The 26,866-nt window shown below is 39.3% G+C and overlaps 4 protein-coding genes and 2 long non-coding RNA genes across 7 annotated transcripts; 3 read left to right on the plus strand and 3 right to left on the minus strand.

The window, feature by feature from the left end:
* Positions 1–488: 488 nt before the first annotated feature.
* LOC111947385 (uncharacterized) lies at positions 489–2,108 on the plus strand. Its single transcript, XR_002873194.2, has 4 exons — positions 489–622; positions 1,337–1,517; positions 1,597–1,726; positions 1,901–2,108. It is a non-coding gene; the product is annotated as an uncharacterized LOC111947385 (long non-coding RNA).
* Positions 2,109–6,785: 4,677 nt separating this feature from the next.
* LOC101168428 (histone H2B 1/2) lies at positions 6,786–7,284 on the minus strand. The gene has a single exon (XM_011479125.4). It carries the CDS (start codon positions 7,246–7,248, stop codon positions 6,874–6,876), a length of 375 nt encoding a protein of 124 aa, XP_011477427.1. The 5' UTR covers positions 7,249–7,284; the 3' UTR covers positions 6,786–6,873.
* Positions 7,285–7,725: 441 nt separating this feature from the next.
* Positions 7,726–10,238, minus strand: LOC101168675 (uncharacterized). Its single transcript, XM_004065522.5, has one exon. The coding sequence runs from the start codon at positions 10,116–10,118 to the stop codon at positions 9,420–9,422; it is 699 nt and encodes a 232-aa protein (XP_004065570.2). The 5' UTR covers positions 10,119–10,238; the 3' UTR covers positions 7,726–9,419.
* LOC144981278 (histone H4) lies at positions 8,138–8,449 on the minus strand. The gene has a single exon (XM_078947857.1). It carries the CDS (start codon positions 8,447–8,449, stop codon positions 8,138–8,140), a length of 312 nt encoding a protein of 103 aa, XP_078803983.1.
* Positions 10,239–11,880: 1,642 nt separating the features above from the next.
* Positions 11,881–12,449, plus strand: LOC105354695 (uncharacterized). The gene is made up of 3 exons (XR_909262.4): positions 11,881–12,019; positions 12,118–12,219; positions 12,315–12,449. It is a non-coding gene; the product is annotated as an uncharacterized LOC105354695 (long non-coding RNA).
* Positions 12,450–15,485: 3,036 nt separating this feature from the next.
* On the plus strand, positions 15,486–25,754 carry LOC101167926 (putative ATP-dependent RNA helicase DDX5). Of its 2 annotated transcripts, none has more exons than XM_023954239.2 (13): positions 15,486–15,720; positions 17,561–17,747; positions 17,837–17,933; positions 18,055–18,188; positions 18,308–18,373; positions 18,626–18,767; positions 20,362–20,522; positions 20,662–20,834; positions 20,961–21,071; positions 21,782–21,843; positions 21,929–21,988; positions 23,416–23,637; positions 24,966–25,754. In XM_023954239.2, the coding sequence occupies exons 1-13, from the start codon at positions 15,680–15,682 to the stop codon at positions 25,403–25,405; spliced, it is 1,896 nt and encodes a 631-aa protein (XP_023810007.1). In that variant the 5' UTR covers positions 15,486–15,679; the 3' UTR covers positions 25,406–25,754. The 2 variants fall into 2 exon arrangements, with proteins under 2 accessions (XP_023810007.1, XP_078803944.1); XM_078947818.1 differs by lacking the exon at positions 24,966–25,754 and adding an exon at positions 24,756–24,950 and having other exon boundaries at positions 15,495–15,720.
* The last annotated feature ends 1,112 nt before the right edge of the window (positions 25,755–26,866 follow it).

The raw sequence follows: 26,866 nt of genomic DNA on the forward strand, positions 1-26,866 counted from the left end.
CCTGTGGGTATTCAGAATGCACCTTTTGAAGGGTGGAAACAGGATGAACCAACGCAAGGAGTTGGGATGTCAGATAAAAGAGCAGCTATGATCACATCGGTTGGGGTGGACGGTACTGAGAAAACGGCCATCAATCAAGTCGGTTGCGACAATAGTTTTTAGTGAAAATGGTGAAAGTGTCAACTCCACAGCTTTAATACATCAATGCGAGATTTAATCAATGCTTATAGTTAAACATCATGCAAGAATCTCACAAAAATCGTTACTTAAAGTAGTTTATTACACACAAAAGGCCCCGTGTGACTGTCAGTTCTTTGACAAGCATTAAACTAAAGACGTGGGCTGTGTCCGAATTACCGCCCTAAACCCTATATAGTGCACTATATAGTGCGGTCGCCATTTTGTAGTGCTGTCCGAATCTACAGTTCAAAAATCATGTGCACTAGAAATTTCCCAGAATTCTCTACGAAAAACCAGTGTGGATCGATGCTCACTCGATCGGTGAATATTGCCCAGAATGCACTGCGTTCATACCAGAATGCATTGCGTGTGACCCACAATACACTGCGTTTGAATTATTCAAAGATGGCGGACGGTTGCGCTAGAAAGAGGACTTAAAAATGTAAGTATATTTAAAAGTATCTTGTATATGTTGTAAAATATATTTGTAAATACGTGAGATGACTTGTTTAATATGTTGTATTCCTCAATCGACTATCTACATTGTTTTGAAGCTCATCAATTTCGGTAATGCTAAAGCTAACGCTAGCGCGAATTAGCATTGAAGGCTAAAAACAAACGCTGTTGATATTACATCAAAAAGCAGTGAGTTCTAACCGTAGTTATTAACACATTTTTAAAATGTGTTTATATATGTAGGGACAGACGAGGATGAGGAAAATCTGATCCATCTGTGGTGGAGAAAGATAGCCTGTTTGTTATCAGGCAAGCTCGTGCCGGATGGGAGTAGAGAGACACTTGATCAGATTTGTATTTATTTATCATTAAACTGTAATCGTTGTCATGTTGGGGTAAAGGTTGTTGTTGAAAGAGGAGAGGAGGAAAGAGCACGAAGGGACAAAGAGTGACAGGAGAGTCTGTTAAGCTTACCTGAGTTTAAGTATTGTTCGCAAAATGTAACGTCGTCGTTGTTTTGCAATTTGTTTAATAAATGCATGAACAAAAATGAATTATTTACATGTATTATTTAAATCTGAGCCATTTTTAACAATCTCAAAAGGATTTTCATATAAATATCAAATGTACATATTTACATTTTCGTTTTATATGTTAACATTTATTTTTATACATCTTAACAATAATCCTGGTCTTCTAGAGTCATGTGTGTCACAGTTGGAGCTAAAAGGAAAGCAGAGATCTGTCCTCGCAGACGGACGCCACTTTACCCGTCCTACTGGTTCCTGGTGTGGCTCAACATCTGTGGCTCCCAGCAGTCCCCTTTGCTGATGCACAGATTGTGCAGAACTGAACTGCAGGCAATGATTTTCATTGCAAAGGTTGGTTTTACTTCCAGTGCCCCCAGAAGTATTGCTCTCCTCCTCATCTTCATAATGCCAAATCCTCTCTCCACCACAGAGCATGTCTTGGCGTGGTGCTGGTTGTAACGGGCCTGAACCACATTCCTCATGGGTTCCCTGTAGGGTGTCAGCAGCATGATGGGATGTGCAATGAGGGATACCCACCATCACCCAAAAGGATCCTTCAGGTGGGTAATGTTTGATTTACATAAATTGGGCTTTTACGTAGAACCTGTGAACTGTGGACTGATCCTTGATTCCCAACAAAAATATCTCTAAATTTGGCATTAGTCACATACAGCCTGCAGTTGAATGGAATAAAAAAGCTTCCTGTTAAAATAACAAGCTGCATTTTCTTTTAGGGCCTTTATTCTTATGTGGCAGCCATCGATGCTCCCCACGACCTTTTGGAAGGTGGAAGACCAAGCAAGCTGCTATAAAACCAGAGGCGACTTATGGTAGTTCATTCCCACTGGATGCTGGGTGACCCTGCTCATCAGCTGGAGGATGCGGTCTGTGGACAACGTCACTTACAGTGGACCGTGGCATGTCAAAAGCTCTGGTTACCACACTGTATGATGTGCCACACGCCAGCCAGAAAAGAAACACCAGGACCTCAGTCTCCTGTGCCCCCCCCAGAGTGTGAGGAACCCGAAGCTGCTCCACCAGATGCTCAATGGTCCTGCGGGTCAACTGATCTGCAGGTCTGCCGGTCTGGTTTTGTGTCGGACTGACCGTCAGCGTGAAGGGCCACGACAGACACCTTTATGTTGGCAAAGCAGTAGAGACGTGGAAGACCCTGTAAAATAGAAAAATAATTATTTCATTGAGAAAATTAAATCTGATTTTTTTGAATGTTTCACTTTATTCTGATGTCTTACATTTTAGTTTATGACGTATTTATAAATGCTGGAAAATCTCATGGTTTTTTTGGCTGGGTTTTTGGATTTTTATATAAATATTTAAAAATTAAAGTATTTTTGTTTAAAACAAGTGATATGGTTTGACTCTGAATAAAAAATACTAAACTTTGATCCCACAAGTGTTTCATGTAGTTAGACTATACAGTTCATAGTCCAGTGTTGAAAAATAATGTTAAGTCTTACCCAGCAGACTGTGTAACCTTGAGCACAATTAGTAACAAATGCTTAAATTGAACTAATAAAAAAACTTTAAGTTTAACTCACAGGTTGTTCATGTCTGGCCAGGGCATCCAGAGTAAATCTGAGACGTCTGCTTCTCCTTGCCGTCCTGTGATGCTGCATATCTGCTCGTTTTTGGTTTGATCCCATGAAAAACGGTTGAATTATTGCCAGGAACACGGACAGATTCATATATAAAGCTATTTTCAGTAAGGTAGAGGAGAAAACTACAGGAAAAAATGCCTCCTCGCAAGAGCCCGTAAATCGTTCAGCGGCACAAAAATAAATATTGCCATGGAGTAATAACATGGGGGGTTATTTATCAACAAATACATAAAATCACCACCAATGTGTTTATAATTTTATTATTTATAAATCAGCCACATTTTCCATGATCAGAACACAGCAGATTCATAAATAGTCTTCATAAAATGTTCATATTTATTATATTTTTAATTTGACAAATGGGTGTCATTCTCCGCGTTAAATAGAAGTAGTTCCCCTCCAGACCAGGTGGTGGCGGTAATGCGCCACTTTGTTTTCGTGCCGAGCGCCTTTTGAAAACACCCGAAAGAGAAAACTAGTGAGCACGGGTGTCCGAATAGACCTTTTTCACACTTCCGCATTTTTTGACCGGAAATACGTCAATGACGTGTAAAACAACTTCCTGTTAGCATAGCGGCACATATGAAGAATGGCAGAGTCGAAGAGTTGCAGTCTCTGTTGCGTTCCAGGCTGTTCGTCTTCCAACCAAAAACAGCCTGGCCTCTCATATCATTATTTTCCTGTGGATCCAAACCTGAAACCCAAATGGATATAGGCGATCTGAAGAGAGGAAGGGCATAGTTTTAATGTAAACACAGGTAGCACCCTCTGCTGCCGGCACTTACTAACTTCGCTCCGGATGTGTGGTGCGGCTGCGTCGTTCGTCGCCTGAAGAGTGGTGTCGTCCCGAGTATTTTCCCTTGGAAAAACTTTACTGCTCCTTTGAGAAGGGAGTCAGTATATGACAGAACCTCAAACGTCAGTCTATGCAGCTATGCTGTGAAGATAGCGACATGGTGGCTAAGCTAAGACAGTAAAGATGGATCACGACTACGTGACACACCCACCTGCAGGTAAGGTTGTTCATAATGTGTTTGGTTAACGTTAGTCAACTATGTGTACCGTTATTGGATAAATGCATTTCTACCTGAAAAAATTAATGTATATAATAAAAGCTGTTCACGCTCTCACCTATTTTAATTACATGTATTTAATTAATTTTGGGTATTTTGTCATTAACCAAAATAAATGAAATGTATTTGTAATTAAATACTTAACATACTTTTCAAAACATGATTACTGTGTTGTGTTGAAAGGTAGAATAAATATATCAAGACTGATTTTTAATTTCTTTATCTTCACAGGTGCTCTGGATGAGGCTTTGGATTACATCCATGACTTAGAAGCCAAGTTCCTTTGCTGCAGCCAGGAGACGATGTCATGGCGGACAAAAGTTCCTCATTGAAGACCTCCTTACTGACAATGGATCTGAGATCATGATTCCACCTTTTAAGCTTTCAGCTCCATCAGCAAGGAGGAAATAGAACAAACCCAAGCCATTACCCGCCTCAGAATTTCAACTGAAGCAAATAATTAAGTTGGATCAATGTAAAAAGTTTATTTTTCCAACATCCATATGTGGTCTTATCACCCTGTCACGGTGGAAAAAGTATTATCTGAGCTTCTTCATCCACTAAATCATCTTCAAATGGACACGTCATGCTGCTTCACCTCTCTGTAAACAAACTAACCTTCAACTAAACCTGCTCCAGACCAGGTTATGTTCAGAGCATGAGTTGCTGGCAACTTGATATACCTCCGTTTTTTAAACCGAAAGCTGAGGTTATGAATTTCCTTAGCCTCAAGCTTACCGTGGTAACTAGGAATACCCCCCTGATGTAACCGACTGTCTTCCACGCTAAAACCTGCCAATCTTTAGGTTAATCTCCTACAGAAGCAACGCTTGTATGTATTCATTTGGGGTTTAATAGTTTTGATTTGATTTGATTTATTTAAGTGTCATGCACTAATGTGCCCAGCCCACACGGGCTTATATGACACTGAAAAACAAAATACACAATACATAAAGATACATCCCCATCACTAAAAAAAAATCCAATAACCCCCCTAATCAGAGTCTAACAGAATACAAAGTGTGCATTCTTATTGTCCATGCCTCTGACACAAAATTTGCCAAACAAAAGATTTCATTTTCAAAAAGCCAACGTAAAATTTTGTCTTCAGATAACCAAAACAAATGAGGACATTTCTTTTCTATGACGTCATACATACAAAGTCTCTGTTTTTCATACAAAGGACAATAAAACCGAAAAATGAAATTCATCCTCCACCACTTGCAGCTCACAGACCTCACAGAGTCTTTCCTCCTCAGGAATGTAGTTTCACTTGTTTGGAAGGATTTGCTGATTGTTGTTTGTTTTGTGTTTTTTACTCAGAATAGCAAGATAAAAGTTCAGTGAGGACATTCTCACTAAATAATTAAAAAATTATGGCTTGGTAAAGTTAAATGCTTCACTTCAACTAAGTTCATTAATTTCTAGATTTAAGTGACAGTGATAGAAAGGGAAATGTTCTGATCTTCATGGTACTAAATGAATTTAAAAAGGTTTAAAATCTAATTTTTCTACTCTTTAAAATAATAATAAGTTACAGCTTTATTATTTGTATGGAAGATCAATTATCTCTTGTGGGCATAAACATCTTAATATTGAAATAGAAGTGATGTACTATATAAACTGGAGTTCATATTTCCTCTCAGATCTGATCATCTCTAGCTTTGCATTCAGGTTAAAAACCAACTACATTGAAAATCCTGTTTTTAACATGTTCTTGTGGCATTTATCTCCGCTCCATTCTGATACATCCCCTTGCAGACAAACAGATCTAACCTGCCTTCTGGCTCAAAACTGTAGCTCCAGTATTTTGTTGTAATGTGAGCAGCTAGAAGTTAGCAGTAGAACGTGTAAACAAAGAAATGATGGGACATAAGCAGAGGCTTCCGTCTGTCGACAGTCCCACCCATAACTTTATATATTGTCTGAAAATGGCATAATCATAATTAAAAGACCACTGGAAATGCTTTAAAAATTCAGTTTGGTTGGAGTGAGACTTTAATCACTAAATTAAATTTAAGGCTTTAAGACTTTTGTATGTCATTGCAGTCGTTGACATCTCTTCATGTCAACAACAATGATTTTTATGAAGTTCATCGTATACTGTGACACATCTGTGGTAACACACACCATAAAGAAATCAATGAATCAATTAAACTTTATTGTCCTGTGAGGGAAATTTGTCTTGCGCTGAGGAGCCCACAGCTACAGCATAGAGAAAAACAGAATAAACATACACAATACAACAACACCCACAAAACAACTATGTCTGATGGAACAAACAAGCTTTTATATCTGTTGGTTTTATATCTGTGGCTGCCCTGAAGAGTCATCCGGAAGGTAATAGTTCAAAGTCAAAAAGCAGAATGAGGTGGATCACTGTTGATTTTATGAGCTAAACGCAACACAGAACACTCAAATTTGCTGCATAGATGGACATTTGTGAGGACCTTTGATCTTCTTAGCTGTTTTGAGCATGATACCGATCTTGTTTTTGCTTTGAACAGACAAACCAGACCGTAACAGATAATACTTTCAAAACAGATGTATAAAAGGTCCACATTATTTTGCTACTGACACCAAAGAGCCTCAGCCATAAGACGTGCATCCTTTGGACCAATCGGGCAATGTTAGCGTTCCATAAAAAAATAAAAATTCGCAGAACTTCAGTATGCAATTATTAGGCTCATTACTCCTATAGTTGTTCGTGTACAATGAAATGGGGAAACCAACACAGCACTGAATTATACCTGTTCTACAGTTTATTATGGAGAGATATAGTTTCATTTGATTTGTTCATGTGAAGCTCATCTATGTGCATGAAACAACAGTAGCACCTAATTGCACCATGTCTTAAGGTCTTGATAGTGTAAATTACATTTTTATTATTTGTCATTGTGTATATTGGCTAAATTCATTTAGCAGTCAGTTTAACAGAAGGAAATACCAAACTCTTCAGATCAGGTGTGTGGCTCTGAAAAGAGCCGTTGGTTTGTGTGGATCACATCGGTCCGTTTACTTGGAGCTGGTGTACTTGGTGACGGCCTTGGTGCCCTCGGACACGGCGTGCTTGGCCAGCTCCCCGGGCAGCAGGAGGCGCACGGCGGTCTGGATCTCCCTGGAGGTGATGGTGGAGCGCTTGTTGTAGTGAGCCAGACGAGACGCCTCGGAGGCGATGCGCTCGAAGATGTCGTTGACGAACGAGTTCATGATGCTCATGGCCTTGGAGGAGATGCCGGTGTCGGGGTGGACCTGCTTCAGCACCTTGTACACGTAGATGGCGTAGCTCTCCTTCCTGGTCTTTCTCTTCTTCTTGCCTCCTTTGCCGGCGGTCTTGGTCACGGCTTTCTTGGAGCCCTTCTTGGGCGCAGACTTGGCGGGTTCAGGCATGATTCCACTTCAGACTATGAACGAGAATATGACCACGACGAGAACAGAGGCTGATTATATACAAACTGTGTGTAAATTATACTGTGTCGTTTCCCATTTATGATTGGCTGAACTGTTATGCTGTTACAGCGTGATACAGAGGTCTCCATGTTTCACTAACACAGGAGTTTTTAATCAAATGTGTTAATCGCGCGAGTTTACAGTGATTATAAAATCACGGGGGGGAAAAAAATATTGATTTTTAAAATATATATCTTTTTAAATGGTTTGTCCATGTAGTATTGGACTGACCTCTTAAATGGAGGCTTATTGGACCTCAAAACTGGAACTGATTCCCCAAAAAGAAGGGGGAAAAATAGCAATGACATTTCAGACATCACAGACATGCTCAGCTTATTTCACTTATGACGCTCAGACACATAGGTTAGAGGAGCTGCTGTGCAACTTTCTTTATTGAAGGTTTAACTCTGAATCCTCTTTTGATGAACGATGGGTAATCTTTTTATTGTTATGATAAACCTTTTATTCTCCAAGTTAATAAAATTGTGATGTACAGACTGTAGTCATAGAAACTGGAACATTTGGAAAACAGTTTCTTAACTTGAGTCCAACATAGTATATGCGGGGTTTGCTAATTTTACTTAATATATATTGAAAAATATGTTGATTGCCCCAATTAACTTTTACAATACTCCAGATTTTCCTAGAAAGGAATTTGCTCAACATTTTTTGCTACCTTCTGAATGTAATACTGATCAAGCTGTAATACTAGTCGACGCTGCCCACTTTACATACTTCTGATAATGTTGATGCAAAGAAAATTCTGTTCTTCAGAATAATTGATGGCCCTTAAAAGGGCCTTTAAGTCGCAAACAGCGGAATGTTAGTTTCAACCGCCGAAGCCGTACAGTGTGCGTCCCTGCCTCTTCAGAGCGTAGACCACATCCATGGCGGTGACGGTCTTCCTCTTGGCGTGTTCGGTGTAGGTGACGGCATCACGGATCACGTTCTCTAGGAAAACCTTCAACACACCACGGGTCTCCTCGTAGATCAGACCGGAGATACGCTTTACTCCGCCACGACGAGCCAGACGGCGGATCGCTGGTTTGGTGATGCCCTGGATGTTATCACGGAGGACTTTCCGGTGCCGCTTAGCACCCCCTTTACCGAGTCCTTTCCCGCCCTTTCCTCTTCCACTCATTGTACAGTCGTTTAAATCAAGGTCCCGAAAGGCTCTCTATCCCATGTACAATGAAGTATATCTTTCAATTGAGGACGTGTTAGAAGGCAAATGTCCGACTTCTTCTTCGACGTTGTTTTTTTCAGGCTCCCGTTTTCGGCACGTTTGCGCCTCCAGGTGGCTAACACGAGAACAACCGCAAAGAACAAACTGGACTCATTCATTTGTCATTTTGAGCTCTGTTGTACAATAATGTCTTAAAGTTCAACAAAAACAAAACAAAGCCTTTAAGCTTTCCTCCCTTCAAAAGTTTTGGCTGGCGAATTTCTAGGAAGTAAGAACTTAATTATATTTTTTGACATCTACTTTTGTTTTAAAGCGAATCTTAAAAAGTCAAAAGTCCATGATGAAATAAGGTAATAAAACCAATGTAACTTTTTTCCCTTTTTCTGTTTCTTTGAATCTTCGATATTTTGAAAAACAAAAAAAGTGTGTCAAGTATTAATTGGTATCTTTACCCAACATTCTCACAATGTATTTCCTTTTAAAAGTGGACCCCAATATGAATTATCTTTACATTATTAAAGACCAGTGTGAATCCTTAAATAAAAGATAAACTAACAGCCAGGAAAAAAGAATTATTAAAACCTAATTCTCTGAAATTGAAGGAAGTTTCATTGTAAGTTTGTTTGCCTTTGGTTGTTTTTTGTAGCTCCATCAACTCTATTACCTGGCGTAACCTCTACATATGTCAGTTAAAATATAGACCAAAAAGGCAAATGAGCCAGAAATCCAGCTGCCTGTCTGGGTCCTGTAAATACAGGATGGTTTAGGGGAGGACATTGATCCTAATCTCGTTACTTATTAATAACTGATATAATGTTGGTTTTTGTGTTCAGTGGTTTCTAAAATCAGAGGAATGAGCCGCTGACAGGAGAAGTGTTGGCTCTTAGAAGAGCCTTTGGTTCTACAGAATTCTGAGGATGTTTCTTCACTTCTTCTTGGCTGCTGTCTTCTTGACTTTGGGCTTGGCTGCCTTCTTAGCGGGAGCTTTCTTGGCTGCGGGGGCTTTCTTCACCACCTTCTTGGGGCTCTTTTTGGGGCTCTTGGTGGCCTTCTTGGGGGTCATGGCTGCTTTCTTGGGCGCTGCTGCGGGCTTCTTGACCTTCTTGGGAGACTTCTTAGCAGCTGCGGGCTTCTTGGCTGCTGCCTTGGGCTTCTTGGCCGCTGCGGGTTTCTTGGCGGCGGGCTTCTTGGCTTTAGGAGCGGCTTTCTTAGCTGCAGGCTTCGTGCTTTCGGTCGTCTTGCTCACCTTGAAGGAGCCGGCAGCGCCGGTGCCCTTGGTGTGGACCAGAGTCCCCTTGGTCAGCAGGCTCTTGATGGCGGTGTTGACGCGGGCTTTGTTTTTGTCCACATCGTAGCCCCCGGCCGCCAGAGCCTTCTTCAGGGCGGCGGCAGACACGCCGCTGCGCTCCTTGGAAGCGGCCACTGATTTGACGATCAGCTCGCTGAGGCTGGGACCGGCCTTCTTCGGCTTGGAAGTCTTCTTCTTGGGGGCTTTGGCCGGAGCGGCGGCGGGAGCTGGAGCTACTTCTGCCATGTTTGTTTTACTGTCTGGTTTGTCGCAAATTAACGATCCTGACTCAGATTGAAGAAGTCTGAGCGCTGACGCTGAACTTAAACACACCATGAGAACCGTGGAGACTCAAGCAGAGGCGGCTCGCACGCGCGTGCAGGCGGAATGGCGGAACTTGTGTTTTCTTCCTCGATTTAAAAGACGAAATAATCTGTTTTGGAGCAACACCAAAAACTCCGGATGAACAAACCGACAGCGGACAAGAGTCTCTTGAGTTTCAGCTCATGTCCAGCTCTGAATCCACCTGTAGTTTCCTAATGGAGCCTTCAAAAGTCACCCAAACCTCCGAAAGCTGAGCGCTGCTGAGCGACTTTAGCTACTATTTTATGTCCTTAATTGTTTTAGAAAACACATAAACTTGGTAAAAATGATGTTTATAATTAGTCAACATGTTCTAAGTCCTGTTTAAAGTGAAAGCAGAGATTAACTGTTTGTCATTTTGTAATAAAATAGAGTTAATGTGACGACAACTAACACAAAGATGGCAGCTGATTGCAGGAATAAATGAGGTCTCCAATAAAACAATAAAAATATATTTTATTGTATTAACTAAAATCCCCAAAAGAAAAATTCACTTTAATTTTAAGAACAAAGAGTTTTGAAGGATTTAATGAACTAGACCAGTCTTTTTCTCTCGTGTTCACAGACATGGAGCAGCTGCTTAAAGGACAGCTGGGTCTCAAATGCATTTATCCATTCTTTTTCTTTTTTAATTTGGTGGTAAAATGTTTGTGATCAAGTCGTTACCTTCAGTCTAACTCATAGGAAAAATTTTTTGTTTGTTATTTAGTTCTTGAGGAACCACAAAAATAGCTTCTAATAATAGCAAAAAAGAGACTGAATATTTAACACGTTTTACATAAACAGAGATTGTGGTTTAACTTTTTTTTTATTATTATATTAAATTGTCTTAGTTCAAGTGTGAAGTAGTCTGACCAATGTGAAATTTCTTGATTTTTTTTTTTAAAGTAAACACAATCATCTTCTTTATGCATTGTTTTAGGTTTAGTTTTATTTAAAACGATCTATATGACATTCAAAGTGGGATAAACTTATTTGTGTATTTGCGATGACTTAAATTTTAGTGAGAAGTGTGGGCTTTTTTTGATCGATTTGATTGGATTGTTAATGTTTATGAGAAATTAAATAAAAAATTTGACTTAAATGATTGAAAATGATGCAATCTTCTTGACAGTGTAGTTATTCTTAATGACATGTCACATAAGATTTTATATAATCTTATCCCCATTTAGTTTTTTCTTTTAAATATATATATAAACTCAGAAAATATTCTCGTTTCAGTAAACAATAATGTGGATCACACTTTATTTAATTGATTATCAACAGAATACATCATTTTGATGTTTATGATCAAGGACAGAAAATTGATAGCCTATTGATTATCATCAGAAAAACTGTCAAATAATTTTAGTAAATAGTGATATAGATAAACCACATGTGTGTTGATTGTCATCAGATCACAATAATTCACTAATCATCACCACAGATTGGTTATTAAAGGGTTAAACTGTACAGAAAACTGTACAAGTGCTCACCAGATGAAGAAAATACTTAAACTTCTGTTTTTTGCAATGATTTATGAAATAACTTTCAGGTAGAGTTTTAATTTATTAACTTTTTTAAAGTGCATGACTGAAAATGTCCCTTTGATTTCCTGTTCACACGCTCTTCCTCTTTCCATGCTTTACGTCCTTCTTCAAAAACACTCACCTACGTACTCGCAGTATTTGTTTTGTTAGTTTATATGAAACACAGAATGTCGGAAGAACTGGAAGCTCAGTCTGACGTCAAGAAGAAGGTTCAGTTTGATCTGGACTACAAGGAAAGCATCGTGGACATCTATATGAGCACAGAAAGCCTGAGGGTGCACGATCGCCCCTGGGTGGAGGCGACTCCACCAACCCCACCAAGACACCCAGACTCTCCCCCATCTGGTAGGAGTTCAAAGAAATACTTCTGCTTGGTGTCTAAGTGGATTATATCTTATAATGTTCACATTCTTTTGAATTATATCAAACAATCCTTTTTTCAGTGTCATTTGGGGGTGAAAATAGTAGAAGGAGTCCTGTCCAAGTATTTTTGGCTGTAATGTGTCTTATTCTGACCATTTGGATAATCATCCTGACTGTCCAAGGTACCTTATTGTCAAATTGTGGCAAACAATATCCATATTTTGTTAACTAAGATATCTCATCGTGTTATGTGTGCAAACCTGTGTCTGTTTTGCAGAACATGTAGACCGAAACAATTTGGAAAGGGTGAACCGTTTACTGTCAAACCTCACAGAAATTTGGACATCAAGTAATGAAGCAAAGTGACTCACATAATGGCGTGCAAGAGACTGAGAAAACAATCTAAGGTGAGCAGTTTTAAAATTCAAACGTCTCCCACTGAGAGCTCCAAATGTTCATAGCCTTAGTTGATCCCTAAATATTTAACATGTTTGTGTTTTGACCGATTTGAGACACAAAAAACACAAAAAAGATGAAGAGATTCATAGCAAAAATAGATTATCCAAAAAAAAAATATATCAAACATAACATACCTGGAAGTAAAAGTAGGAAGTAAAGTGCAATAAGTTCTCCTTTATGGATCTCACCCCACAAAAAGCTTTTCTCTGGACAGAAGAGAGAAAAACAGTTTCCTTTATTGTAGGAACGTAGAGGAAATCAGGGTTAGTGTGGGCGCAGGTTTACATGTGTTCACACCTGTGTATACTTGTAGTCCGAACCCTTTTTGTCCATTTTCTGAAGTGGTTCAGAAGTCGAAAGTGACTGTTGTTGACTGTTGCCTATTTCTATTCTCCATGGGGCAGTATGTTGATTTCCTGTTACAGGCTGGTTAGAAAAGTAAATGAAGCCAGTTTAGCTCACTAGACTTGGGGGTTTATGACATGAGAACGATTTCATATTTAGTTTATACAGTTTTTCACTCAGCTGTAAAAAAAATGAAAAAGAAATTAAAGACTGTAAGAAAATTAAATTTAAATCAGGTGTTTTGGTTGTTTCAAGTATTGTTAATGTTCTTTCTGTTTGAAACTTTAACAATTTTAAGGATAAATGTAAATATCTAATGACGTTGAAATGTCTTCTTTTTTGCAGGTATAGCGATGTATCATCACATTCAAAAAGATAAAGAATCCACTTTTACTCTTTTTTATTCTTTTGCTTAAAAAAAGAAAAAAGAAAACACTAAATGTGCAATGCCACAATGTTCCTGTATTATTATTTCCATGAAAACGTTGATTGTTCCTGCAAACTATTTGTACCTTCATGTACTATGGTAATCTTGATTGTTGCTGTTTTTATTTGTTTTCATATGTTCCTGTTTTCTTCCATTTAGTTAGAAAACCTGAACATCTGGATTAGTAACAGGAAATCACCGAAGATAAATGATTTGGACGATTGTGTGACACAAATATTTGTTGGAATTCAATTATTGGTGTTTCTGTCTCTTGTAGTTTTGGCACTTTGCACTTCATATAATTAACACCAAATGTTGTAAATCAGGTCAAATCTTCTTGCAGTGACTTCAGTTTTTATTCGAATTATTATTTTTATTTACAATTATTATAAATTCTATTATTTTCACACTTTTAACATGTCTTTCAAGTTTAGGATTTGTACTTTCAAGGTTTTTTTTTCTTCCAAAATATACAATCTGTAATTTAATTCACTTTTTTGACCTTATAGTTGTATATACTGTTTCAGAAATGTCACTTTAAAAATAAATTTTACTGTGTCCAAAATAATTTATTTTGCGCGTTTGTTCTATTTTTTTCATTCTTTTATCTTTTGAGAACAGTTTTTAGAATGTTTACGTGGGAAAATATTTCTTTCCTTTGATCTTTTATTTAGTTTCTAAATAGTTCTCAAGGAATACTATCTATTTAAATTGAAACGTTAAAGTGTGTGGTCATCTGCTTTTAAGAAATGACAGAAACGTATAAAATTGCTGTAGAAAAAATATGAGGAAAATAATGAGAAAATTTGACATGTCTGCTGGTTTGTATAGAATGTGATCAGCCCTGAGTTTATTGTTAACAAAAATCATAAAAATGCAGAGTAATGAATCATGTTAGTTTAATTTGTAACTTGAAAAAATCACTGAACTGAAGACCAGACTAGGAGGATCTATGCATCTGCTTAGGTCAGGATTTCCATCCATCTTCTAAAGCTGCTTGATCCCTAGGGTCACATGGTTGCTGGAGCCTATCCTAGCTACTAGTGGGTGAACCAAATAAATCGCTTTTTTGAATTTTGAAAACGAACACTGGCACAGGTCAATCTTGGATGAAGCCCATAAAGTGTGTTAAGGAAAATTGTTCAAGAGATTACTACAAATTTGAGCTCTAATACCATAATAGTAATTTCTTCATGGAAAAATTATGGCTGGTTTAGAGCATTTAGGCAAACACACTGGACAATCTCCACAGTCCCCTACTAAACTGCACTGCAAAAATGATGCCTCTACTTTTGACCCACCCTTCACACACCTTGTCATATGCCCTAAACATAAACAACTGTATAAGTCAGAATTTAAGTGAGTTATAGACCCACTCTGATGAAAATGAAATACTGTTCATAAAGAAAATCAGGCTCAAAATTAAATTTCTAATTATATCTTTATAAAAATTGTTGTGAATAAGGCGCAAATGAAAAAATGCTGTTGCCAAAAAACCTTGCTCCGCTCAAACAGAGAGCTCTCAGAAAGAGGGAGAGGAAGGGGGAGCGGACTTACTCTGTTCCAACAGTCCCGCCCACAACTCAGAGGTAAATTTCTAATCTTAAGAAGATCCCAGTGGGACTTTAAGGTCCTAGGTTTTTTGTGGAGATTTACTCACTTCTGCAACCAGCCTCTTGTGGTATATAGAGGAACTGCAACATTGGAAATTCCTGATTTAGATATCAAGATTTAAACAAATATTATGAATAGAAATGGAAAGGAAAAAGTTTGATTTTACACAAAAATGTGTACACTCAATTAAGTTTCATAGTTCCTTTGTAGAATCCAGCAAGTTATATAACAGATGATCATTCAGTGTGTACATGAATGCATAACAATTTGGGCCTTTTTGTTTCAGCTCTGAATGAACCAGTAGCCTGATGAAGTGTTTCCCTGCTTTGGGCCAAACTTAAAAACATTCCTCTTTGGACACTTCATTTTTATTATTATTTTAATTAATCCTTTCTTTTACTAAACCTATTTTTGTATTCATTGTATTTATCTTTGTTATCATTATGAATACTGTCAAACTTTTTGCATCTCCCTTAAATATTTTGTTTATAAACCAAATTAAATTGTGTTGCCTTATCTGTCAAAAGAAATATGTCAGTATTGTTGTTTTTGTACAAATAAATGAACGTCTTCGTGCATTTGCGTTATTCTGCAAAATAGTACCAAAAGCAGTGCGGCGGCGTGCGGCGCATTGATACAAGGGTTATTCGCCCAGCACGACCTCACTTCCGCCTTTCAGAACGGGCTCCAACCGGCATTTTCTTTCACGGACCCGGCGACCATCTCAAGCTGTGCATTTTCACTGAGCCGTGTTAGCCGTTCAAAGACATCCTTTTTCGACGATAGTTGGACTAAAAATGCCTGGGTTTGCAGACAGAGACCGCGGCAGAGACCGAGGGTAAGCCGTTAATCTGTTTTCCTCCGCCGTTGCTCAGCTTCAGACGACGACAATCAATGGCGTATCTAAAATTAATTAAATAAATAGAACCCCTACCAGAAGAAAACACCGAGTTGATTTCACATTCTTTGTTTTAAAAAATAGTTATGGGTAAACTTGATCATTGCTGAAACATTACAATCGATGAATTGGTTGTTTTTGTTTGCGCGCAGACCTAGAAAAAATGGCAGCAGTTGACTCGTGGCCTACTTTTTTATTCGGGCCTCATGACGCAGCGTGTCTCCTTTAAATCTGTTACAACTGTTCATTCTAAACCGCAGTCTTTAATCTGTAGATTATTAAACTCCATAACCGCTGCATCGCATCATCATATCTGCACTAAAAGCCGCTTCACACATTTGGTTGTTTTCTTCCGTGTTGTTCTGTTGTGACCCACATAATTACGTTTGTGTGTCTCCGCTGCTGCTGTTTGTGTGTTTAGTTTTAATTTTTTTTGTATTTGTCTTTCTGATAGTGGTTTGCAAAGGTAACTTTAACAACAAAATTCGAACTTGAAAAAAAAATATTATAAAAAATAAATAGTTACCTAAACTTCGCCACATTACGGTTACGCAAGTGTGCGATGCTAACAGTAGATAAATGCCTTATTTGTAGATTTTTAAGTCATCTATTAAGATAATAATGGTTAAACAGGCATGCAAACAACCAGTAACTATGAAAGATTGATTTATTTTATTTATTATCATTTTTTGTGGAAGAGTACAATTTCGCCAATAAAATATTCTAAATGGAATTTGATCATCATCATTATCGGCATAATATTTGTCTAGATAAATCTAGTTTTGTTTTCAAGCAAAACAAAAAGTCTAGCTGACATTTGATAAGTTTTGAAAATAGATCAATTTGTAGAAAGAACAGAGAAATTAATTTGGCGCCATGGTGCAAAAAACAACTAATAATAAAGCAGTTAACAGGAGAAATATCACCAAAATACAATGTTTATCCATACAGCAGATTATAAGCAGTTAGCTTGACTTTACAGGTTATGGTTAGATTAACTTGCAGCTATCCGTCATTAACCAGAAAGACCAGAAACACTAGAAGTACCGTATTTTCCGGACTATAAGTCGCACTTTTTTTCATAGTTTGGCAAGGGGTGCGACTTATACTCCGCTGCGACTTATATTAGAAATAAATTGAAATAAAAACATTGTTAACCCTCCTGTTATGTTCATTTGTGAGGAACAGAGATGATGTTTCTGGGTCAATTTGATGTATGAGGTATGTTAAGTGTTAAGAGGATGTTGAGTGACTCAGAGAATCAGCAAACTTTTTTATACAGTAAGATCTTGAAGGCTAACAACATAATATTCTATTTTCCAATGATTTCATAGATGCAGAAATGCAATAAAAATGACAACTGTTTCTACAAATACAGGATGAAAACAGAGTATTAGTTAGCCAATAATGCTTCATGAAAAGAATAAATAAATACGTTTGAGAAAAAATTACTGTGAAATTATTAGATAAACAGTCTGCTATGATTGTGTCATATAAGGTTGTGAAACTTAAAATGCGACTTATATTCCAGTGCGACTTATCTGTGTTTTTTTCTACTTTATAATGCATTTTTGGGCTGGTGCGACTTATACTCCGGTGCGACTTATAGTCCGGAAAATACAGTATTTCAATCTCAGGCATTTTTGACACGTTGCCTAACTCTGCACTGCCAAAAATTGTAAAATAAAACATAAAACAACAAAAAAGTATGTTTATAATGATGTCAGATAAGGTGTGTGACATTTGATGGGACATGTCTTTTTTTTTATATGTATATTAGGTATGGTGGACCCCCTCGTTTTGGAGGTGGCGGCGGAGGTGGAGGCGGCGGCAACAGAGGTGGACCTTCTGGGAAGTTCGGTAACCCCGGTGAGAGGCTGAGAAAGAAGCACTGGAACCTTGACGAGCTTCCAAAGTTTCAGAAGAATTTCTACCAAGAACACCCAGATGTCACGCACAGATCACCTGTAAGATTTAGAATTTACTTTGTTAATAATTCTGTTAACGCAAAACCCATTTCCTTAAAGAAACTTCTTGTGTTTTTCTCACGTTTCAGCAAGAGATTGAACAATACAGAAGAAGCAAAGAAGTGACGGTCAAAGGCAGGGATTGCCCCAAACCAATGATAAAATTCAACGAAGCTTCATTTCCAAGTGAGTCCAAGACAAATATTTTTGCTCCCAAATGAATGGCACTAGTTCTGCTTTCATCAATTTCTAGTTTTCTTAAAATAATAGACCCTCATCGGTAAAACGTTGTGGCTTCCTTCTTCAGGCTACGTCATGGACATGATTGTGAAGCAGAATTTCACCGATCCGACTCCCATCCAGTCTCAGGGGTGGCCAGTCGCTCTCAGCGGGAAAGACATGGTCGGCATCGCTCAGACCGGGTCAGGGAAAACCCTCGCAGTAGGTGTCCTCCCCCATTTGTAATCTTCATTCCGGCGCTAACTATAATTATGAGATTTTGGAAAAGCCTCGCCCAAATTAACATCAGATTTCTCGTCTATCTTGCTCTTTTGTTCTAGTACCTGCTGCCTGCCATAGTGCATATTCAGCATCAGCCTTTCTTGGAGCACGGAGATGGACCTATTGTAAGTTTTTATTCCTTTGAAATGGTTTCCTTTTTAATTACTTAATTAATACTTTAATGACGGGTACTTTTCCTGTTCATCTGAGTTTTTATCTTTATAGGGGGGAAAAATCCCCCAAAAACTTTTTTTAATAGATTTCTTTTTTTTTTGCATGACCTGAATTAGTATAATTATTAGTAGTTAATTAATAATATTTTATAATAATTATTTGCTAAATCATTTATGTAAAAATCCCAAATTGTTCTCTTTCAGTGTTTGGTTCTGGCACCAACTCGCGAGTTGGCTCAGCAGGTGCAACAAGTGGCCGCCGAGTACGGCAGGGCGTCTCGCCTCAAGAGCACCTGCATCTACGGCGGGGCCCCCAAGGGACCGCAAATCAGGGACCTTGAGAGGGGTATGCTTGGCTGTGCTTTTTCTGTTCTTACAAATATGTTTCCAGGGCTCCAGACTAACTTTTTTCACTAGGAGCACAGTGGCCCCTAACTGAAAATTTTAGGGGCACAACCAGAAAATTTAGGGGCGCATACCGTAAATCAACATTCTAACCAAATCTACTCATTTCCACTGTATTACTAATAAATACTTTAATAATAGATGCAGAAATTACAATGTGCTGTTTCTCATTCAGTGTCACATTTTATTCTTCACTTTTGAAAATGCAACAACAAGGTAAACTGACAGCACCATCGCTGTCATGACAGTACAAATAGTTAAAAAAACTGATGGAAATTTATCTTTGTGACACCAAATAGGTGCAGCCAAGATGCACAATAAGCGTGTTTGAGATCACCCAGGTGAACTCAACGCTGCGCAGATCACCTGGTGTGAGACATATATTTTTGTTTTTGCTCCAACATCACCTGTCAATCATCACAAAAATATCACGAGAAAGGGGTGGGAGCAAGGATCAAACCTACCCGGACACAGCTGGAAACTGAACTGACTGAAAGCTGCCCTACAGACTACAAAACAATGCATTATGGGACATGTGTCCTGATGGTTTTTGTAGTTGAGTGATTAAAATAATTTAAAATACCAATTCATTAAAAAAAGGCTACATACATCACAAAACATTAAAATAATCATAAAATATATAATAACACAGATCACACTAAGGGGGAGAGGAATATTAAAACTAAATTGAATGTTAAGGACAACTCCAATTTCCTGTTCTCCTTCAGTCTTGCTGCAGATTTGCTTTCATCTCACAGCCCCCCCGCCTGGTGTCCCCAACGATCCAGGCGAGGTGCTGGTTCATCTCAAACACGTCTATCGCTGCATTATCCACACGTATTTTCAGTGTGTCTAAAACTAATGTTGTTTTTGCTCGAGCGTGTTTAAAGTTCAAGCCCCGTTAGCTGTCACGCATGTAGGTGTGGGACATTTATTCTCCTCAGCTGACCCGACTCCCGCGGGACGGGGGCGGTGTGCTGCCGTAACCCGTTTGATGCGCCGCCGTAACCGTAACCAAAACCTAAACCTTCCTCCGGGTCTGTGCGGCCCAGAGAAAAGTTCAGCACGGACTGCATGTATTTAGAAAATTACAAGCGAAAAGATACGTTCTAAAGGAAAGTAAGGAACTCCTTCATGTGGTCCGGGGAGGGGGCTGTCAGGTGTCCTGCTTTCAAACCCTGTCATTGTCACGCCCCCAAGAGTCATATACCCCACTGTGATTGGTTGGTCAGCTTCGCGAGTGTGTGCTCGCGTTTCATGAGTATGTGCGCGAGTGTGTGTGTCTGCCTGCGTGCGTGTGCGCTCGCGTCTCATTGATTATGTCATTGATCATTGACGTGCCCCTTCCACGTTTAATGTATAAAAAATACGGAGGGTGGGGGAGGCAAATTTACTGGTCGCGCATGTGCGACTGGATGTAAAATTCAGTCGCACACTCTCAAATTGTGGTCGCAAAATGCGAGCAATTGCTCGCAGTCTGGAGCCCTGGTTTCACTTGGAAGTATTTCATGATTTACTGTTTACACTTTTTGAAGGTGTTGAAATTTGCATCGCTACTCCGGGCCGCCTCATTGACTTCCTGGAGTGTAACAAAACTAATTTGCGCCGTTGCACCTACCTGGTGCTGGACGAAGCCGACCGGATGCTGGATATGGGATTCGAACCTCAGATCCGCAAGATAGTGGACCAGATTCGGGTAGGTTGTAATGTCTGACTTTTAATAATGTGCTGAAATGTATTTTCCTGCTGTTTTTTCACCACTTTAATAAGAACTCAAGATGAAATTCAACCAGTTTTTTTTAAGTAGAACCTGCATATATACTTTTTTTTGTCAGCCGGATCGTCAGACGCTGATGTGGAGCGCCACCTGGCCCAAGGAGGTTCGTCAGCTGGCTGAGGACTTCCTGAAGGACTACGTTCAGATCAACATCGGAGCGCTGCAGCTCAGTGCTAACCACAACATCCTGCAGATCGTTGATGTTTGCAACGACATGGAGAAAGAGGACAAGTGAGTCGTCATGGTAGCTAACCAAGCAGGTCGTCTTTATGATGACGGCTGATGATAACTTTGCTTCTTTAGGATTTACGTTTTATATTTAAAGCATCTTTTTAAGTCTGGTTTCTGCTCTTTTAGACTTATCCGCTTGCTGGAGGAAATAATGAGTGAAAAAGAGAACAAGACCATTATTTTTGTGGAGACCAAAAGACGTTGCGATGAGCTCACCAGGAGGATGAGACGAGATGGGTAAGGGCCCCTTTAATGTTATAATTTTATAAATACCAAAATAAGGGTGTCAGAAGTTCTAAATATAAATTCTTCTTGCTCGTGAATGGTCAGAGGGGATAAGTACAGAGGCTTCGGTCCTGTTAGAGTCCTGCAATGCCTGACGGGTTTTTTTTACGTCTTTAATGAAATTATAACAAAATCTTCCACAACTTAAGTTGAAAATTTTACAGATGTAGTCCGGTGCGTCTTCTGCACACGACGTCACATAATGGATCACAAGATTTTCACGATATTATAATTGCACATCCATTATATTTTTTATTCAGATTGTCAGCTATATTTAAAACAAAATTGTTTCTCTGAACCTTTTTCACTGACACTTTATTTTGAAGGGTTATTTACTCGCTGTGACGGTAGCACATTCATTTTGTTTAGTTTATATACCTAAAATCCAACTTTATGCAGCAGTTCTAGAGCCTTAATTAAATCACCTAAAGTCTATTTTTTACTCTACTATATTTATAAAGATTGCAAATCAGCGATCTTGGATGTCACAAAAATCAGCTCTCAGAATTTTGGTAACAGATCCCAAATATTTGTGGATTGTCATTACAGCCCTTTTGTTTAAACCTTAATGTGTTCACCTGATAAGGAGTAAAGAAATCCAGCATTGAACACAGCATTCGCTCCCATCACAGAGCTAAAACCAGTGTCTGTGTTTGTCATAGGTGGCCTGCAATGGGAATCCATGGAGACAAGAGCCAACAGGAGAGGGACTGGGTCCTTAATGGTAACAAGTGCAGGAATTCACCATGAATCGTTGTGATGAGCCTTTTTGCTCATTGGTTAATTACGTTTTTAACTTTCCCCCCCAGAATTCCGATATGGCAAAGCTCCTATTCTCATCGCCACCGATGTGGCGTCTCGTGGTTTAGGTCAGTATGCCACTCGTCAGTAGCTCCTGTTTATCAGTGTCACACTTATTTTAAAGAAAGTGTTTTGCTTTCTTTAACTTCTCTATGCATTTTCTGAGTTTCTCCTCACCTTAAGGTGGAGTCTTTGTGGCAGGCACTAGGCATGACAGTCCCAGGCCTCGAGAGGGAGAAGGAGGACATATTGGAAGTGCTCCACTGGCTTGCCACCCAGTGGGCCTAGAGAGGTGAAAGCGCTTGTGTGCCAGTGATCTTCAAAAGGCTGTGTGGCTAAGCCTTTGTCTCTGATATGCTGTTGAAATGCACACCTGTTCTCTGTCCACGGATTTCACCCGACAACTGCCATCCAGCTGAATCCAACTCAAACTTTTTAAAAACGGGGGACGCTTGGCGCTGTGAGTTTGGCCGTGCGTGCTGTTGTGTTAGAGCGATGTAGGGCAGCGGGCCGAAACCAAAGCGTTGCCATTGGGAGCCCGTGTTTCGTGGCACGGGTGTCGGTTTGTCAAAGCTCCAGTTCCTTTCATGTCAAAAGGTTGGATTCCTGAAATGGAGAGAGCAGGTTGAGACATTTTTTTCTCAGAAAATTGATGAGACCTGGCACATGTGTTTAAAGGATAGTGGGGAACGTGTAGTGCGAAGAAAAACGTAAAGAGACAGCTCAATCCAAAGTTCCTCCCTCGCCTGCGTTTTAAAGTCATGTCGAGACCTGCCTAGAGACATTTTCTCAAGTGAACACTGGCTTCTTGGAAGATCTTGCCTCGATGAAACTGATGAAGGGATGTGGGTGGCATTCTGTTCTGCTTGCTTCGGCGTCCCACAGGGTTTAATAACGGGACTTGTTTCGGTTTTGTTTTTTTTTCTCGAAAGGGTCCCGCTTCAAATTAGTACTTGGTCTATTTTGTCTTGGCAAGACGTGCAGTGCGGCCTTAAATATCGAGCTTCTTTTGAGTGTGTACTGGGAAAAACCTGGAATCACAAAAATACTCCACTCACTGGTCCTATATTGGCACGAGGAGGCCCCAGTGCATATCGTGGCCGAACTGCGCAGAAGCTCCTGGATGTCACTTGACAATTTGTGGGGGATTTCGCTGCATTGGGAAAGGACTAGTGAATGCATACTCCTTTATGGTAAGACGTAAACCCATCTTTTTCTCCCTTGGTAACAAAAGGGAGAATAGGTTTGGATGTTTGTCATTATGGTAAGCAAGTGGAGTGTGCATCGTTTCTCTCTTCCCACAGTAGTATTCCCATGGAGTATATAAATGTACAGTCTTACTGTGTCTTTAATGTTTTCTTTCCGCAGCACATTAACCCCCTTTTTACCCCCCAGCTCTCAGTTGCTAACTTTTCCCTTTGATCTGGCTGTTGTGGTGTGCAAACTCCTGTGTGGCCTCCATGTTTTGTTTTGCCACACTGCAACACTTTCACAGATGTGGAGGATGTGAAATTTGTCATCAATTATGACTACCCTAACTCCTCCGAGGATTATATCCACCGCATTGGACGCACAGCCCGAAGTCAAAAAACGGGCACGGCCTACACCTTTTTTACCCCCAACAACATGAAACAAGCCGGGGACCTGATCTCTGTGCTCCGTGAGGCCAACCAGGCCATTAATCCCAAGCTGATCCAAATGGCAGAGGACAGAGGAGGTAAGATGTGTGCCCGCCAGACCCATCCCAACAGTAGGAATACAGTTTAAATCCATCGAAAAAGTTTCTATAAACCTTTGCTCCAAAGGGAAAATTGTAAAGCATCTCTGAAAGAAAGCACATTTAAAATTCAACACATCTTTGCTTGACTTGCTGCTGCACAATTTAAGACCAACACTAAGAGGTCCACCTACATATTTACATTGGACAGTGTTATATATAACATTGTAGACATTTTGAAAATCCAGAAGCACTGGTGCATTGCAATCATCTTGGAGTGAGGTCATCTCTGTAGGGGTTCTTGTTTGGACTGCATCGTCTTTTTGGTTCAGCTTTTGCATATTTCTGTAAAAAAAACGAAGAGATCTAATGATACAATTATTCATTGTTCATTTGTGAAACATTCATTGCTTGAATCAAACTATAAATCATTGAGTTGCCTTATATACTGTATTAAAAAAGGAAATATTATTTTACTGTTTAAACATTTAAGTTATGGATCGGTTTGGATCCATAACTTTGGATATGAGGACTGGACCGAGTCACCCCTCCGCACGGCGTTCCAAACAGGAAATGCGCCTGGTCTACAAGAACCCAAGAGACCGAGACCTTTTTTAATGTTCTTGAAAATCCTCTTTTTTATATTTAATGTGGTCCAAGTTATATAAGTTACTAACTGAACAATCAGACGCCATAATAAAAGCGTGCCGTAAAATGTTGAAAATTTTTGAGTAGCCCACGTTCAAGTGGTACGCCGTCCTTCCAACAAGCCAACTCCTGATTGGCTAAATGGTTGCCATAGAAACCTTGGCTCAGGCCAACTTGAACCAATCGCTTTTACTATTTGTGGCTCCAAAAATGTATCTGTATTGACTTTATTTGGTTGGAACCAGAAGAGACACGTTTTCTAAGGGGGATGTCACGCTGACCCAGTCCAGTTCTCATATACAGTCAACAGTTGGAATGTCATCAAACCAAATGTGTCATATGTGAAAGTAACATTTATGTTATTGGTGATAAGATTTATTTGGCACATTTCTGCTTTTGAATCTGCATTCATGCCATAGTTAAACACTTTTAATAGAGCTGAAGTTTTTTTTTTTTTAATGGTGAACCAGAGTTCACTGGTTTCGTTTGCACCAGAATTCCGACAAACTTAACAGATGAGGAAGACTATCTGAGGAAGCAGACCTTGATGTACGACTTGTGACACCAACCTATAGCTGAACCAATGTACTAAGAGAACAACCAGAAAAAAACGCTTTTGCATCATAACAGTTATAACCAACTCCCTTCTAACTTTTTTTTGTCCCCTCTCTTTTATGCAGGCCGTGGACGGGGGGGAAGAGGTGGCTACAAGGATGACCGTCGGGATAGGTATGGAGGTGGCAGGGGTAACTTTGGTGGGAGTGGTTACAGGGACACTGATAGAGGGTTTGGTGGTGGGCCCAAAACCGCCTTCGGTGGCAGTAAGGCTCAAAATAGTGGCAACTACGTAGGAAACAGTGGTAACTCCAGTGGTAGCTATGGCAACAATTACAACAGCAATGGACAGGGCAGCTTTGGAGCCCCAAACCAGGGGGGCTTTGGGAACCAAAGCTTCCAGGCCCCTCCCCAGTTCGGCGGCATGCAGAGACCTGCTCAGAATGGCATGAGCCATGCGCCATTCCCGTTCAACTCTCAGCCTCCCCCGCCGCCACAGACCCAACAGCCACCACCCCCGCCGCCGATGGTTCCCTACCCTATGCCACCACCTTTCCAACAGTAGACATGGTCCACGCAGAATATGGAACAAACATGATCTTTTTCTTTCTTTCTTTTTGTCTTGCAGTCCGACAGTCTGATATATTATTCTTTGTACTGTTTAACTTTGTTTTACAGCTGGGTTGGAATGACTCGGTAAACCCAAAGCAGTAGATGGTGTCACAGACACGTCTCCTATAGTGCGTTCATGATTACTGCACTTTTTTGACAGTTTTTGTTACATTCCTCTGTAATTTATTTTTTTTCTTAATAATCCAGTGTTTTCAGTTTGTGATATGTTGAAAGTGATGTTATGATGATCCTATTAAAGGGAGCCTGCAGCCCTTTTCAAATAAAAAAGAAGAAAACGCCAAGTGTGTCCTGTGTTTCTATAAAACATTGTTGGTTTATTTCTTTCTAAATGATTTTTAAAACAATAATTTGTCAGTTTTCCGTTATTTTAATTTTCTTTTAATCAAATATTGTAAAAGTCAAAGTGGAACTTGTTTTTGAGTAAAATGTTTCGATTCTTGCCTAGTATGTTGCTAACTTGGAAACAAAAAAGGTAAAATGAATGAAAAATGTTCACATTCATTGTTTTAATATTCAAACAGTGGAGTGAAATGTGGAAAAAAGGGGGGAATTATTACGGTTTCAATATTTAAACTCTTAAAAATACCAATAAAATAACAGATGGTTTCTGCAAAGCTAAAGATCAGTTATAGTTTAAATTAACTATAATGCATATGTTAACAGTTTTCTTAGATTTGCACCATAAAATAATGTGATGTATCCAGAGGATTTAGTGGTTTTCAGCCCCAGCAGCTTTCAAATGACTTCCTGTTATGGTTTTAAAAATGATTTTTTTATGGAATGCTAATAAAACTGCTCTGCTCGTCCTCCGTACTAAGGCTGATGTGAATTTTCCTACTTTCAAAACTGGGCTTGATGTCTGTCATAAACTTAAATATCTTGGATGTTTTGATAACGATGAAAATGACATCTGTAGACAACGTTCTCTACTAAATGCTCAGGCACACAGGTTTTATTCATGTTCAATTTTTTTAGGATACTTCTATTCAAATCTTACTGGGCTGCTTTGTACACTGCCTTTTGCATTTAAGCATTCAAACGTTACACGTTGCTTTTAATGATGCCTTGAAGATTTTATTTTTAAAAAACAGTGGTGTAGTGAGTTGATATTTGGTTCTGGAGTTCACACTCTTCAGGCTCTTTTGAGACATTTTATCTATGGTTCTATACATCTTATTTCCTTGAAGAATTAAATTAGAAAGGACAGCTTTATTAAATATCAGTCCCCAGTTTGGAGGATTACTTTAGGTGATCCATCCCCTATCTACCTGCTACTGTTGCTTATAAGCAAATAAGCAAAATAAATACATGAAAAAAAAATCAAACTGGAAGCCTAAGATGTATTTTTCTCTAGTTCTATAGTGTTTTTACTCAGGTTTACAGCAGCCAATAG

The sequence above is a fragment of the Oryzias latipes genome, chromosome 1, assembly GCF_053564925.1.
Source record: "Oryzias latipes strain Hd-rR chromosome 1, Olatipes_Hd-rR_3.1".
Taxonomy (NCBI): domain Eukaryota; kingdom Metazoa; phylum Chordata; class Actinopteri; order Beloniformes; family Adrianichthyidae; genus Oryzias; species Oryzias latipes.